Here is a 17,811-nt window from a genome sequence, read left to right on the forward strand (position 1 = left end):
TTTTATAAATAATTTTCAATTTTTATCTCAGTTCTTATTTGACCATATAGAAATAATTTCGAACTGTCTGTTATAGAAGAAAGTTTATTCAAGACTTTTTTTGTATAAGATTCATGTGATACCTGTTTAAACTTCATCTTTAAGGAATATTTAATTTTATTGTATGGTTTATCACAAGTTTCAAAATCTTTAGCATTTAATCCAGTCTCTTTAAAAATATTTAGAGCAAATGTATACCAACTATGAAAACCATCAATAATATAGTTCACCGTAAGGCCCTTTAGGTGGTATGGGAGTCTAAAATAAAAATGATAGAATTTGTTCATACTTTGCCGAAACGTAGTATATATTGATATATGTTGAAAATTAAATAAAAATGAGAGGACACCGCGCATTTTCTCGAGCTACAGAACGTGACAAAATGACACATTTTGTATGGATTATACAGGAAAAAACACCATTTTTGGATTAGAAACTAAACAAAATGATAGAATTGTTTTAAAATATTTAAGGAAAAGATAGCTTTCAGACAATGCTTTGAGAATATCAAAAGAAAAGATAGGGTCACTGTACGTTTTCCCCGGCTAAAATACAAGATAGGAAAATTCCATGTAGATTCTTTCCGAAAATGCACTGTTTTAGAGTTACCTCCCCTTAAAATGCCAATTTAAAACAAAAATAAAAACAACCAAAATTAATCAACATTTGCAAAAATATTAATATTTATAAGTTATTTTCTTATAAATTTGGTCCTTTAAATGAAAATTCACATTAAATATCTGCGTTATTGCATCAAATATTTGCTGACTTGATAGAAAAAATCTAGACCTTTGGTTCTCTGTTTTTTTACAATCCAAGATGGAGGAAGACACCCATACCACCCTAACAGTAACAATGTCGTTTTTGGTGGTATAGCTTCGCATATTGAGGTTTTCATAAATCTTTAGCACTCACATATTTGAGTTAAGATATCTCTGATGGAGATATATCGAGAAAAGTGTTTTGGACGCATAGATTGTACTCAGGATTTTTTTTTATTTCTAAAGCGACGGGAAAATTCATTTTTATTTGAAAATAGGTTCTGTGTGGACAATTATTTTTAATTTTATTTAATTTGCTCATTAAACTTTATATCTGTTTACTGTAGTTATTAAGATGTGCTAAAAAAAAACAACCTCAAACATAATATGATCATAATATGGTTCAGCATCGTCATTAAGGGGCAATAACTCCAATTAGGAATCGACTCCGGTTAATACTTTTCTATGTAGATCTTGTTTCCCAGATACATTTTGCTTATTGAACATTTTCATATATCTAAAATTATTGTTTTGACGATAGCAAGCAAAACCATTGTTGCGTAATCGGGGAAAAAATGGGTAAAAATAGTCATTAAAGGGCAATAACTTCAGTTAACGATTTCGACTCATGTGCAGATCTAAGTTTCTCTTTATAAATTATAGAAAACAAAAATAGGGAAATTGAAAAAATGTAAAATTCGTCATTTCAGGACATTAACTCTTCTAAGGAGTCGTCTAACAGCTTGAATGCAAAAGGACAAAATGAAGATTTGTCAGATTTTTGCAGCAGTTTTCAAGATAATAAACTAATCTTGCATTTTGCGCATATGCTCTATTTTATCCATATCGGTCATGTTGGTTGATATAGCCTGATCACATTTTTAAAACTAGAAAATCAATGAAGATTGTCGACCAAGTTTAGCTAAATGTTTGCCGATTGTTTCATTAGAGAATAATTTCATAGAAGGCCGACGACAGACGACAACGAACGCCAAGTAATGAGAAAATGTCATGGCCCTTCAAGCCATAGTGGATTAAATGACGAAAAAAAGAAATGGAATATTCGAAACTCATAGCTAGAAGAAGAAAGACAACATCATGCCAGAAAACGATAAACGACAATTCTACAAAACAGCTGAATATGGTGTATGGGCTTGGCTCATGTTGAAGGCCGTACGGTGACCTATAGTTGTTAATTTCTGTGTCATTTAGTTTCTTGTGGAGAGTTGCCTCATTGGCAATCATGCCACATCTTCTTTTCCATATGAACTGATTGCATCAATCGATTATGAAATTGAGTCCTTAAGTTAGATATTTCGGCATTAGAATTTTGTTGATATGAATGACTTTCCGAAAGGTACAACCATGCCCCTTAGGTCGACAAAAAGGTAAAATCATGCCCCTTAGGTCGACCCCCCCCCCCCCAAAAAAAAGTATGGAAACACTAAGCCAGAAAGCGATGAACGATAATACTACAAACATTACACAGATAACTCAAGACAGAGCAACACGAAACCATATATAGCAATCTTATGAAATATTTAATTACTAGTAGATAATTCAGAACTAAAATTTTTGTGATATAAAATAAAATAACGTTCCCAATTTTTCCACCTTCGGTCGACAAAGTGGGAAAAATCAATTATTATCCACCTGTTCCAGTTCATTTAGAATCATGTGTGTTTGATGTGGCCATTTCTTCAAACTAAGTATAGAAAATTAATTAAATCTTCAACAAAAGAGGAAAACATATGTACAATAATCACTATTACTTAAAAAAATATCATATTGAGGAGAAACAATACACCTATTGTATTCGATACAACTAATGTCAACCTGAATCCCAGGTGTTAATTGCTTTTTAAAATGATATAAGGGGCAGTGACCTTATCAGGAGAATGATCTTGCAGAGCAATGATTCATTTTTCAGCCACCGTTGCGTAATTGATATTTGATGTATAATAAATTGGCTTCGTTTATAGTAGTTACAAATCTCATGATAATGAATAGTTAATTATGTATATGAAAATGTTACACTGACCGACTATTAATTACCCATAACCTGGTGATCTAGTAGTGCATGTAATTCAAGATCGAGCTGGCAAACTATATATTTGACCAATATATATTTATGTATATAATAGTACCAGTTTTCAACGTTGGCACTCACAACACATTAATTTGAAAAATGAAAAACGTATCTGGAATGAAAAGCTGTTCTTTTAAATCCCCATTTGCATATTTTCAAACTAAAATGATTATACAGTATTAAAAAATTTAGAAATGAAACGGGGAATGTGTCAGCTGGCCCCTTAATTTATACTAGTTCAGCAAAAATGAACGTCACAAATAAAAATGAATTAAACAAAATGCAGTATGAAGACTGACAGAGACCAGAAGTTCCGACTTAGGAGGGGCCAATAATGCGACGAGGTTCAACATGTTTTGTGATATCTCAACCCTCCTCTTACACATCTAACCAATGTGAAATTAGTGACACACAGAGTCCGAGTCGGAATTTAGATAACTTGGTAACAGAAGAAACTTTAAAATTACAATGAGGAACATAAATTAAAAAAAGACTACTAGCAGTTACAATCATACCAGTTCAACAGAACCCAATTAAACTGATTGAAAGAGTAAGTCTTCATTACACATTTTTATGCAATCTTAATAAAAGGGAAAACATAGATGTGATCAGATTCTCTTGCTTCTGTCACTATCCCAATATTTTCTTTTTCACAGGGATATTTGAGATGTTAGCATTTACAGACACTACACAATGTGTCAATATTTCTCATAAAAAGTCACGGCCATACTTTCAACACTTTCAGGTTTAAATATATTAGCTGGTTATTATTTGACACATTTATAATTCAAACAATGACATTGGTAGTCAATCATAACAATTTTGCGATCTGATTATCGAATTTATTTCTTTGACTAATAACAGAAAATTTGTCAAACTGTCATTTTTGTGCTACAAAAGCTATCAGATCAATAATGTGACAAGTGTAAATATGATTTATAGTCCTATTCAGTTACTAAAGGGTAAATGAAGGAAATAGAAGTTTTCTTAAAATCTCATAGTTCGACCAAGAGTACAAACCAAGATAACAAATACAAACTGAGGGGATAGGGCGAACTCCCAAAAATGTCGACAAGGGATGTTTCTACTGCTATGCATGTATAATTCCAAAACTCCGCAACAGCAGCGACTTTGCTTCGCTAACTTTCATAAGTCAACGTAGATTGGTTCTAGTCTAAAGTCAACGTAGGTAGGTTCCAGTCTCAAGAAAACGTATCTAAAGTCAACGTAGCGTAGCAAATATGTCGTTACCGCTGTTTCGGAGTTTGATACAATACTCAACGCAAAGCCATACTCGGTTAAAATGTTACAGTCTTGGTAAGAACACAATTGGTAAAATTACCGATTAAGGATGTTCGCTGCTCAGTTTCAAAATAAATAACTTTCCATAACACTAGAATAAAGTGCTAGGGGATTAATTGAGGAATCAAAAAAGCAAAAACAATATAGGGGTCTATGTGCTTGTTTGCGAGATATTCACCATTGGAATTATGGCGTGAAAATGTTCTCTCTTGATTCTTCATAGCCAGAGGATTTCGAAAGTCTGACCAAAAATCCAAAACATGACAAGCAAACATCCTTAAAGGACTTTTCAGTTATCTTATTATTTCTTTTTATCCTTCATTGATTTTTTGCTGTCGTCCCTTAACCAGTAAACATTGGATTTCTTCAGAACAAATAAACATGATACTAGTAATGTAAAAGAGACTGTCATATTTTTTTTTTTTTAGAAAACATTGTAAAGGAAGAAGAAATACATTCGTCTTTCCTCCGTATTTAGTGAACTAAGGGGGGACATTCATCTGTTTGTTTCACACATTCAAGGGTAAAATGGAAACAAAGGCTAAAAAAGATACCAACAATTAGATATAAAAGATTATATAGGATAACATACTTATAAGATTTCAACAATTGCACATCTAATCCCCCCCCCCCCCCCCAAAAAAAACCCACAATGCTTTACAAGGCATTTAATAACGAAATGCACATTTATACCCCTTAGGCCTAGGGGTTGAAGGCATATACAAACAATACAAAACAAATATATACACAATGGACAAATTTACATATTTAACAGCATATATTAAGTGATAAAACAGTTCTATTTATGCACGCGTTGTGTCCACTTCCCTTACAAATGACTTTTATAATAAGCGCAGATTGATTGTCGGTTGCCTACCTTCAAGTGGCAAGTATTTCATGCATATTCAGGACGAGAACAAATAAACAATGAATACGAAAGGTAGGTCCTGTGATAGAGAACTAGGTCGGAGCAATATAGATTGTCATTGGAAATGAGGTTGTTTTAGAAAGGGACATAAATTAAAACTTGAAAAGGTTATTTACGGACCCCCAACGAGTTGCTGCAAGGCTCTTACGTACAGAAAGCGTGGCACTCTCTCCACACGAGACATCGAATTTAACGTCCCTATTCTGACACTACGTATTATGCGAAGAACATTTTTTTATGAATGCATTGTTTTGACTTAACATTTGGTATCTCATAATTTGCAATTTCACTTGGTTTTGCCAAGCAACCATTGGAACTATACCGAATTAAAATTTAAACAAAGATCTATTATCGATATAATTTGTTTGATGCCCTTATTTATTGTTTTAATTCAAAACTTTGTATATCTCATCTTGGACTTATTTTTATTTGAATAAAGAACCCACCAGTAAAGGTGCATCTATAAAAAAAACTTGTTCAACAGCATACTACAATTTCCCATAAGAAGGTAAAATTATACTGGATGCGCACAAAGAAAGTATCGACCCTCAGCATATTTGTCTTTTTTAATGATTTTTTTTCTCTCCTAGTCAATGGGAGATAATTCAAAATTAAATGCCGAAATCGGAATAAAAAGCCACTATGATAAGACCTTTTGAAAGACACGAATCAATCTTCCGAGACCACTGATTCGAGCTCTGTATCAGTAAATCTTTAGTCTATAAAAGATGATTTAGGAGATTCCAGCTATGGGGCGTTTTTATTTTTTTGATATTCAGCTGTATAAGTATAATGAATACTTGTATTATTTGCTGTATAAAATTCCATATGCCTTTTTTATTTTCAATTAGTGGAGGAACGTACTAATTAAGGTGGCTCTCAAACTGACTTGAAGAGAAGAACATCTTTCCTGTATTTTTTCATGGAACTCTCATGTGCTAAACTTAAACAAATGTTGTCATTCTTATAGTAGTAAACAAATGTTACCGTGCTGGTATTTATTGCTATTTAAAGAAGACCTATTGATTATAGTTTTAAGGACAATATTTTAAAGTTGTAAAAATAGTTAGAAATGTAATTTAAGATCAATAACTTCAGTAAGCTGGTTCCGTATGCAAAAAGCTTCTTAGTTAAGATTTGCTTCGAATGGACGGGGTTTTCTGCATGTCCTACGATAAATTAGTATTACGAACGGATGGGGTTTTCTGCATGTCCTACGATGAATTAGTATTACGAACGGACGGGGTTTTCTACATGTCCTACGATAAATTAGTATTACGAATGGACGGGGTTTTCTGTATGTCCTACGATAAATTAGTATTACGAATGGACGGGGATTTCTGCATGTCCTACGATAAATTAGTATTACGAATGGACGGGGTTTTCTGCATGTCCTACGATAAATTAGTATTACGAATGGACGGGGTTTTCTGCATGTCCTACGATAAATTAGTATTACGAATGGACGGGGTTTTCTGCATGTCCTACGATAAATTAGTATTACGAATGGACGGGGTTTTCTGCATGTCCTACGATAAATTAGTATAACGAATGGACGGGGTTTTCTGCATGTCCTACGATAAATTAGTATTACGAATGGATATCTTAACTTAAGCATTTTTATGCATACGGGGCCCTCGTATATAAATTAACCTGTCGCATGAAAATGTTAACGAAAAAAACAACTATTAAAAAATTGTAATTTATGCTTATTTTAGATATTATAGTTCACAGGACAGCAAGGGTCAAATCTATCAACTGATGGTCACTACACGAAGAGGCAGATTTACCAAAAAATGGGCAAATTTCGGAAGTCATGTTAATGTTTGACAAATGTATATGCTTTTCTGTCAGATATATTTGCAGACCTACATTTACTTATTTAAATGTAAATGTATTATTCTTTTGGCATTATTAAGGAGGTCGTCAAAGATATTCTAAAGATAATTATTTTATTTCCATATCTTTAAATTAGTCATTCTCCAAAAATATATAAAGATAGGCCATTTACTAAGTATTTGCATGCACCTTTCAAAATATATGCAAAGTTTACAAACCCGTAGCCAAAGGGGGGACCCCCCTTTTGAAAACAAATAAGCACGGTTAAAGTCAATGTTCTGTTCGAATTGTGACTGTTAAAGTCGAGTTTGTTAGTCCAGCAAATCCCCACCCCTGGTTTAAAATTTGCATAACTGTTTTACAGAGGTGCGGGTAGTTTTGAGAGACCACGGTTTATAAAACATTTACAATGTAAAATGAAAATGCTGAAAATGTTTGTGTTATATTTGCAAACATTTGTCGATATCGTTCATGTCTGTAAAGACATGTATTATTTTTCTTATACTTTCCAGCATAATAGTTATTTTGTATGCAACAGATTTTTACAAAATATATCTTTTAAATGTTTGAATATCTTAAACACTGGACAAGTTTTTCAAGTAAACCAAAACTCTCAAACCCATAATTTAACAGAAAATAAAAGGATACGGGATATCCGTTATCCAGGACACAAAAGCAGTTCATGAACAACAAAAAGAAATAAAAAAATAAATACACAAAAAGCATGCAAAGGATCATTTCATTTATGAACAGTCAATATTCTTTGTAATTTATCATAACAACATCATTAGTTCAATAAATTACCAGCTATACATATCTATACAAAGGTTAAGTCTATCTTGGCAAAATATTGTGGACATAATTGTAAAATTTGAATCCCATTCCATATAATTGTATAAATCTCAAGATTGAATATATGTTACAAAAATACGCCACTGTTTGTGATGTGCTGTGCTATGTGAATGAAAGATTGTTGTTGTTATTCTGCGGTTTACATTATGAAAAGGTAAAATCACAAAAATACTGAACTCCGAGGAAAATTCAAAACGGATAGTCCCTATTAAAAGGCCAAATCAAAAGCTCTAGCACATCCACCGAATGGACAACATCTGACGTATTTCTTACTTTGTTTAGGCCTCTTCTAATGTAGAAAGTGGTGGATTAAACCTAGTTTCATAGCTAGCTAAACCTCTCACTTGTATGACAGTCGCACAATTGTACTGAATAATTTTGTATTTGTATATTTCTCTGTGCTAAGTGTTAAATTTGTATTGTATTTCTGTCATATAGTGTTATCAACATTTGATTACATTGCCATATAAGCGGGAGGTTTGGCTAGCCATAAAACCATGTGTTTCCCTCAGTTTTAGTTTGTAACCCGGATTTGTTTTCTCTCAATTGATTTATAACTTTCGAAAAGGGATTTATACTATTGTTGCCTTTATTTCCACTTATTATACTAAATTGATGTGTTTTCCATGGGTTAAGTTTGTAGCCGGGATTTGTTTTCTTTTAATCAATTAACGACTTTTGAACAGGGTATACTACTGTTTTGTTTGTGGTACATCTTTGTTTTTCGTTCATTTTTTTTATATGAATAAGGCCGTTAGTTTTCTCGTTTGAATTGTTTAACATTGCCATTCGGAGCCTTTTATAGCTGACTATGCGGTATGTGCTTTGCTCATTGTTAAAGGCCGTACGGTGACCTTTAATTATTAATTTCTGTGTCATTTAAGTCTCTTGTTAAGAATTGCCAATTAAACCACATCTCCTTTTTTATAAGAAGAGTGAATCATGGGTATACATGTTATGGAATATTTCCTGTAGTCAGAACGATGGTTTACAACTTGGAGTTTAGTATGGCGTTCATTATTACTGAACTAGTATATAAAATTGAGAATGGAATTTGGGAATGTGTCAAAGAGACAACAACCCGATCATAGAAAAAAACACAACAGCAGAAGGTCACCAACAGGTCTTCAATGTAGCGAGAAATGTCCGCACCGGAGGAGTCCTTCAGCTGGCCCCTAAAAATATATACTAGTTCAGTGATAATGAACGCCATACTAATTTCCAAATTGTACACAAGAAACTAAAATTAAAATGATACAAGACTAACAAAGGCCAGAGGCTCCTGACTTAGGACAGGCGCAAAAATGCGGCGGGGTTAAACATGTTTGTGAGATCTCAACCCTCCCCCTATACCTCTAGCCAATGTAGAAAAGTAAACGCATAAAAATACGTACATTAAAATTCAGTTCAAGAGAAGTCCGAGTCTGTTGTCAGAAGATGTAACCAAAGAGAATAAACAAAACGACAATAATACATAAATAACAACAGACTACTAGCAGTTATCTGACATGCTAGATCCAGACTTCAATTAAACTGACTGAAAGATTATGATTTCATCATATGAACATCAGGCACAATCCACCCCATTAGGGGTTTAGTATCATATCATCATAACATATATGAGAAGAACATAACCCGTGTCATGCCAACAACTGGTTTTTGAATAAATGTGTTTAGTTCCGATGTTTAGGGGCCAGTTGAAGGACGCCTCCGGGTGCAAGAATTTCTCGCTACATTGAAGACCTGTTGATGACCTTCTGCTGTTGTCTTATCGATGGTCGGGTTGTTGTCTCTTTGACACATTTTGGCCATCTTGGTGCACGGGCGGTGTATCGGACACATTTTTTAAGACTAAATACCCTTAATAATAATTGTGCAACAGATTCCCGACTTAGGACAGGTGCAAACATTTGCAGCGGGATTAAACGTTTAAATGGATCCAAACCTCCAAAATCCCTTTTTCTAAAACAATAGCATAACATCAAAACATAGAAACACACACGATAAAATATCAATTTGCAGGCTTAACTCAATCAAAAAACGTAAATTAAGGAGGACGACAACAAATGAGAGTTTTTAACGACCTTGACTGGCTATACAGCCCTTGCACGGTCGGGTAAAAAAAAATACAATATGAACGAATAAATTTGATCTGCGATATCTGAATGCAAATGCACAGTTAATAAAATATTAGAAACCAAAAAGCAAACAAACAAAGCCATGGCAAGGCATCACTTTACACATTTGAAACGTAAGTTATCTTTATAAATTATATATAATATGCCATTACCATGATTACTAAGCTCACTATAATACTCGAAGGCTCTGTGTTTTAAATACAAACAGGGAAACTATGAATCTATTTTTGTTTTAAACCTTTAACCTATTTAAACCTTTAAACATTGTTAAACCTTTATAATAAATAGACAATAACTGTTTAGTGTTTTTAAATATCAGCTGTATTTGTACAAGGCTAGGAAACAAGGTGTATGCGAGCTTTTAGCGAGCTACTACACCTGTTTCGAGCCGAGTACAAATACAGCTGATATTTAAAGACACTAAACGGTTATTGTCTTTATCCTGCAATTAATTCCGTATATTGTTTGTGTTTGAAAGACACACAAACTAACATATTTAGCATTTATTTTCGATTTGTAATCCCTTGAGGCCCGCGTAGTAATATCAAAATCACACATTACGCTGAAGACGGGTTCGCAAAAAAAGAATCTCGAATGGTCAACAAAAATACATCGCTCAAGGTGAATAATTATCTATTTTAACATAACAACTAATTTCAACAGTTAAAACTAATAACAAAACATTGTCAAATTTGAAACAGAAGAGTACGAGTTGTCCTACGCTTCAGACTTGACATTCACTAAGCATGCAGTGGCGGATCCAGAGGGGGGGTTCCTGGGGTGCGCACCCCCCCCCCCCCCTTATTTTTTTTTTGTGAAAAGGACAGTATTAAATTACCTTTCTATAAATTGGGCCTTTAAGGACATAGTCACATACATTTTTACATGTACCTATAGTACCTAAATGTGAAGCAATTCAAACAAGAAATTAACATAATATTAGAAGTTGTATGATCTTGTATGCTTGTCAGTGAGACAACTGTCCAGAGGTGGATTTAGAGGCCTTCCAAGAGGATTGTTGATTATATAGAAAATCATTGAAGCATGGCCATAGCAGCCCCCTCTTAGACAGTCAGTGGGCCTTCACTTATGAAAAATTCTGGATTCACAGCTGCTGTCTACTAGCAACTTCAAATGAAGTGGATGTAGGCAATTAGAGGCAACTTTTTGCCTTTAACAATGAGAAAAACTCATACCATTATATAGCTGACTATAAAAAGCCTTGACATGAAAATAAGAAACAGTAATTTGTTTTACCTTTTAGATCTGCCTTATTGAGCATGTTGAGCAACTTGTGCTAATATGGATAACACTAACAGTATTCTGTTTTACTCTCAAACGAATTTTGAAGGAGCACATCATTATTCCTATGCATCCTTTTTGTAATTTGGCATCTTTTTTCCATGGTCAAATTCTTTCAGACCCAGACTCAAATTCATTTCATTTTATCATTACTAGTTAATTTCTGTTATTTTTGCATGATATTTGCTTTGTTTGCTTTGTGTTTTTTGTTTGTTTTTACAGAAAACCTAGATGCACATTAATTTTGAAAGGGACCATTCAATGGTCAGATTGATCTGACCAACAAACAGTCTCTAATGTCTGGAATCAGGAATTCAGTACTGTTGAAATGTATCATTTTATGGAATAAGCTTTGATTTTCAATGCTGTTGTAATTAAAAAATTCTATAACCAGGTTATAAGGCAGAATAAAAAACAAATTCATCTCAGATTCATTATGCAACATGTGCATTTGACATGTACAAATGTATTTATATTAATAACTATATATTTACCTCATACAGGTACATTAAAAATAACCACATTAATAAATAATGACCAAATAAATATTTTGTGTACAAAGGGCAATAACTCATTCATTAGACAGATGGTACAATCTAAAATAATGAGTTCAAGTTGAATAATTATATTGTATCAGAAAAAAATGTATTAAGGTGGTACCCAACACTTTCACTAAATTTAATTTGGCTTGTTAAATTTTCATAAAATTTGAACACAGTATTAACTTTGACCCTTGAACAAAAATATAAAAAAATTGAAAATTTTGAACCATCCCTTTTGTCAGAAAAATTACAGTGGTTATATAGCAATTTGACAAACACTAATTTTTATGATTGAAAAGCATAATATTCCCTTTACAACACAATGTAATTATAACGTTAATTTGACTTTACAGAGTTATCTCCCTGTAGTGTTAGGTACCACCTTAATATAGTGAAATCAAATTATAATTATATTACATTTTGTTAAGAAACTTTATTGCAATCACTCATTAATATTTGAATGAAATGCTGCATCTTTGTTTACTAACTTTTCGTCAAAAATAATTTGTTGATGCAGTTTAGGTGGTCAAGCATTTGATAGTTTGATACCAATTAAATTGAAAACTTCAAAATTGGTATTTGCTGCTACACAGCTAAGCATACAACTTTTACGGATAAAATTGAAAACTCTTGAATCATAGCAATTTGTCTGGGAGTGGGAGAGTTGACATGACTTTTTGAAATAGTTTATTAAAAAATATCTGCCAAGCAAAAAGCTTGATTTAAACACATTATTAGTATCAAATTAACAGGTTTATCTCCTGACATAAGTATGTAATATTTGCCACTAAACATAAACTATTCATTTAATTTTTAAATTTGTTATAAAAAAAGATATGACTTGAAAATTCACAAGGACAATTAAAAAACATCTTTGGTTTCAGTATTCTTTTTCTTAACCTATTTTATAGGAATACCTTATGTTTCAAGGGCTAGGGGGAGTTGCTATATTTTGTCAAATTTCTAGAAAATGATTCAAACACATTATTACTACATGTATCACAATAACAGGTTCAAGGCCAGATATAAGCTATAATGTTCACCACTAAATATAAACACTATAAAAAAAGAAGATGTGGTATAATTGCCAATGAGACAACTATCCACAGAAGACCAAAATGACACAAACATTAACAACTATAGGTCACCGTACAGCCTTCAACAATGAGCAAAGCCCATACCGCATAGTCAGCTATAAAAGTCTATCTGTAGTTTTAAAATTTGTTATATAGAAAGAGAGTTGATGTAAATATATTGCCATTTAATGTAATGGCCTGTTTAATGTTTTTTCTTTCATTTTGATTGTAGTAACAAAAAATTTTTAGGGTCACGTAAGCGGCTTCTTCCAGATGCTGTCCCTTCATTGTTCTTGTTTAGGGAAAGCTCTACACCCAGATCATCCAAATACAATAGACGAGATGATGTGGACTTAAGCGTGGTCAATAATGTACAGATGGTAACGAGGCGGAGGTCAAAGAAGAATCTGATGACTTAGATGGTATTGAGCCTATGCAACAGGAAATGGGAGTACACTGTACCTTACTTGGAAGATTTGGTACTGATAATTTGGAGAATGATCCAAAACGTGTCCAATATTATACTTCATTCAGGGACTACGAGCATTTTATGTTGTTTTTCAATTGTTTAGGCCCAGCTGTAAATGAGTTAAATTACCAATGTCTGTCTTTGACACCAAAAGATCAACTGTTTATGTGTTTACTGAAGTTACGTCAAAACAAAGAAGATATAGAATTAAGTTTTTTATTTGAAGTGTCTGAGTCAACTGTGTCAAAGATTGTCATAACTTGGATTAATTTCTTGTACTTTCAATTAAAAGAGATAAACATTTGGCCATCTAGAGATATTGTCACTGATTATATGCCGGATGATGATAAGAACAAATTTGCAACTACCCGGGTGATTTTAGATGCTACTGAAACCCCTATACAGAAGCCATCACATGTTGATGCACAAAGTGTGACATGGTCTAGCTACAAACATAAAAACACAATTAAAACCATGATAGGTTGCACACCAAGAGGCACAGTATCATATGTAAGTGATGATTATGGGGGTTCAGCAAGTGACCGTCAGATCATTGAAAAGTCTGAATTGCTTCAGCTTAATTTGAATTTATTTGAACCGAAAGATAGCATAATGGCAGACAGAGGAATAATGGTTCAGGATTTATTTGCAGCACAAGATGTGAAAGTGAACACTCCTACTATGCTTAAAGGAAAAAGTCAGTTGGAACCTGAGAAAGTTGTAAGGGACAGGAAAGTAGCATCCAAAAGAATTCACATAGAGAGAGTTATTGGATTAGCCAAAACATTTAAGATCTTGAAAAATGAACTGCCATCAGGCAAACTTATACTTACGTCTAGAATTGTTTTTGTGTGTTTTTCTATTGCAAATTTCAGAAAGTGTATTGTGAATGAAAATGCATAAGAATATATATATTTGACAAAATTACTCAAAACCAGATGAACTGTAAATGCTTGTTTATGTAAATGTTGTTGGCTTATTTATAAATTACACTTTATCAGTTTCATGTGTTTAAAGTGATTCTTTGGCTTTTAATGGCAGAATTGATCTAAAATTGAAAAAAAGTAAGGCAATTACTTTTAATATCAGATTTACTGAAGCATTTTCAATCATAACATGCTTTTTAAAATTTGCCAAAATAATAACATTATTTGATTGTCTTTCAAAATTTTGAAGATAGTTTGAAACACACATAATTTTTTGGTTACTTTTAAGCATGTTAATTATTTAAAAAATGAGATTTATAAGTTTATTTTACATGTACCTACATAAATTATTTATTGACTTGCAAAATTTGAAAGAAATAAAATTGATTTTCAAATTGATATTCTTCTCTTGTTATTAATTATGTTACTTGACAAACATTGAATTAATCATGGTTCCCAAATTTTGGCACATTCCGATTTTGCACCCAATAAATGGATCAGACATTGTATGCATGGTATTGTATACTAATGTAGATTTTATTCCATGTAATTTCATTTTAGATATACATGTATGTAAATGTACAAAATTTTTAAAGAAAAAAAAAGTTTTTGGTTCATTCATTCTTGTCATGGAATTGGTTCAAATTTTTATGTTTAAAATTGTTTAATTTCATTTAGAATGTTAAATTTATGATACATGTTTGAAAGCCATATGGCATGCATGGAATGTATAAAAATATTAATTTTTTTGGAACTATCGACATTTGAAAAATTCTTAATGAATCCCTTTTTTTCATTAAATACCAAAGATACAGCAGTTATCTAATCTAAAAGTACAATTAATGTTTTTAGAATATCAAAAAACATGGGAATGTTTGAACTTTGAGAGTTATAACAAAGATGCCAAATATGGTCTGAAGTATTTCTCATAAAACATGGATAATTTTGGAACTAATGAGTTAAGGCAGAAATTTTCGTCATAATCGACTACTTGCACAAACAGATCTACAAAAGTATACACAATGAAATAGCAGTATTTTCTTTTTGCAATAAACAGTTGACCTTGAATTTGTGCATAATAGGTGCTTATCTCCTTTAAAGCTATTTCCCCAGATTTATTTCTGTATAGGAATGGAAAACATTTTCCTGGCAATATTTTATCATTTCTTCCATTGTATGGACATTTAACTTCAATTAAAAAATCACCATCAACAATGCCATCAGGTGAAGCCCCTTAAAATGGGAAATCTGGTCTAACAAACAGACCTGAGGGCCTACATTTTATACCTTTTTGTGCCTCAAATTTGCAAATAGCTTTAGATTCAAATTGTTTTCCATGTAACAAACACTTTCTAACTATTTTATGGCTATTAATTAAAGTTTTGCATAGTTTGTTTTTGTTTCTTCTACAAGTCATTCTGGTAATTTCCCCAAATCTTGACGCAGTCAATCTCCATTTTCTATGCCTGAACCACTCATTGCATTTACTTTGCTTCCTCGTACATTTCTCTATTGCCTTGCAGTCATTCTCAGTAACCTTCAACAAAATGAATTAATTTGGTTTTGTTCTTTTTTTTAACCTTTATTCAGAGTAGAAACACATAGATATCGATTGCTAGTTATAGAAATTTACAAATACATGTCTTTGGTACATGATCAAGTCTAAATTTGAGGATGAAGAGGTTACAATTGTATACCCGAGTTCTGTTATTCAATGCAAGTCAATAAAAAAAGTTTGTCAGAGAGCAAAAAAAAACCCAACAAAATAGCACATTGAATTCATAGTCTGTGAATACCAAATACAAATGTTAAATGTGTTAATTAAAACAAAAGATCTCATGAATATCAAAACAAATTGATTGAAAAACAAAGGATATGGAAAATATCAGTAAATTCACAGCCAAGCAAAGGAAAAGTGCTTTTTATTGCTGTTCTTCATCTCAAAGTGACTAGAAAAATGTTTCTCATGATGTGATCAGAAGTTCTTACTACATGTATGCATGAATCCCGTGTCATGTGACTTTAGTTATAAAATATGTGTGTAAAAATATATACATTTTTCTTTAAAGATCATAATACATAATACAAGGAGAAATAATTACAAGTTATCCCAGCTTAATATTTCTTGAATAAATATCTTGATGGCAAGCCTAGTCTCATTGGTTGTTCATCATCATCATATATTTTTGTAATCCATTCTTAGTCTAGTAGTTTTGGGGCCATTTATAGCTTGTTGTTTGGTGTGAGCCAAGGCTCTGTGTTGAAGGCCGTACATTTACCTATAATGGTTTACTTTTATTAATTGTTATTTGGATGGAGAATTGTCTCATTGGCACTCATACCGCATCTTCCTACATCTATTAGACTCACCTTAAGGGCATTATCTATCCAATACTCAGCAAATGGCCTTTCAAGATTATTAAGTCATGGTCATGAACTGCATTTTGAAGATCTGCTTTTGGATATATATAGCGTAAGGATATATCCATGGAAGATGTTGAGCAACAATTAATTAAGGAATTTCTGACATGATCATTGTACCCCTTCAAATGCTGGAACTTTGCTGGTCGTGGATCATCCAGAATACTATCTAAATGCTCCCTTTTAGATGGAATATTTTGTGTCTTTACTGGTGATCCTGGAAAAATACATTTGTTGCTTTTGAATAATAAAAAAAAGGTTCCCGTATGACATAATTTTGCAGGATATGTCGATGTATTGCAATTATACTGACGGTGTCATGTCAACTTGATCTAATAAAAATATTTTGTATCAAGTTTTTTCCAATTTGGCAAAATGTGACAATGCAAATTTTTCATTCTTAATCATTTTCTGCCTATTACTCAAGTATGTAATCATGTCGGTTTCAATTTACTTAGCAGTTACAGAGAAAATGTTTTGACTTCGACCACGTTTCATGGATCAGTGAACAAGGTTAAGTTTTAATGGTCAAGTCCATATCTCAGATACTGTAAGCAATAGGTCTAGTATATTAGGTGTACGGAAGGACTGCAAGGTGAACATGTCCAACTGGCAGATATCATCTGACCTTGACCTCATTTTCATGGTTCAGTTGTCAAAGTTAAGGTTTTGAGTTTTGGTCTTTTTATCTTATACTATATGCCATAGGTCCACTATATTTGGTGTATGGAAATATTTTATGATCTATATGTCAGTCGCGCAGTTTTTTTTTAACCTTGACCTCGTTTTCACGGTTCATTGCTCAGGGTTAATTTTTTGTGTTTTATTTTTCTTAAACTATAAGCAAACGGTCAACTGTATTTGCTGTATGGAAGCATTTTTAGCTATACATGTCTGCCTGGCTTGGTTTATCTGACCTTGACCTTATTTTCATGGTTCATATGTGACAGTTGTAGTAAAGCTTTATATTTAGGTGTATCAACATAATGTCAATGATAGGTAAAGAAGGCGAGACATTTTAGTGTGTGTAATCTTGATCTAGAGTTTTGAACTACTTTACAATACCATTGTAGAAAGCTTTAGGTTTGTGAAAAGTCTGGAGGTTTTCCGTGCAGCACTTTTCCACC

At 32.6% G+C, this 17,811-nt stretch overlaps 1 protein-coding gene across 1 annotated transcript; it reads left to right on the forward strand.

Annotated features, from left to right (window-relative positions):
- The first annotated feature begins 13,301 nt into the window (after nt 1–13,301).
- LOC134681537 (uncharacterized) lies at nt 13,302–14,240 on the forward strand. The gene has a single exon (XM_063541180.1). It carries the CDS (start codon nt 13,302–13,304, stop codon nt 14,238–14,240), a length of 939 nt encoding a protein of 312 aa, XP_063397250.1.
- The last annotated feature ends 3,571 nt before the right edge of the window (nt 14,241–17,811 follow it).

Source organism: Mytilus trossulus, chromosome 8, assembly GCF_036588685.1.
Source record: "Mytilus trossulus isolate FHL-02 chromosome 8, PNRI_Mtr1.1.1.hap1, whole genome shotgun sequence".
Classification (NCBI taxonomy): domain Eukaryota; kingdom Metazoa; phylum Mollusca; class Bivalvia; order Mytilida; family Mytilidae; genus Mytilus; species Mytilus trossulus.

Excerpts from the sequence above, each read along its gene's own strand:
- LOC134681537 (XM_063541180.1), top strand. The coding sequence starts at position 13,302 with ATGCAACAGGAAATGGGAGTACACTGTACCTTACTTGGAAGATTTGGT.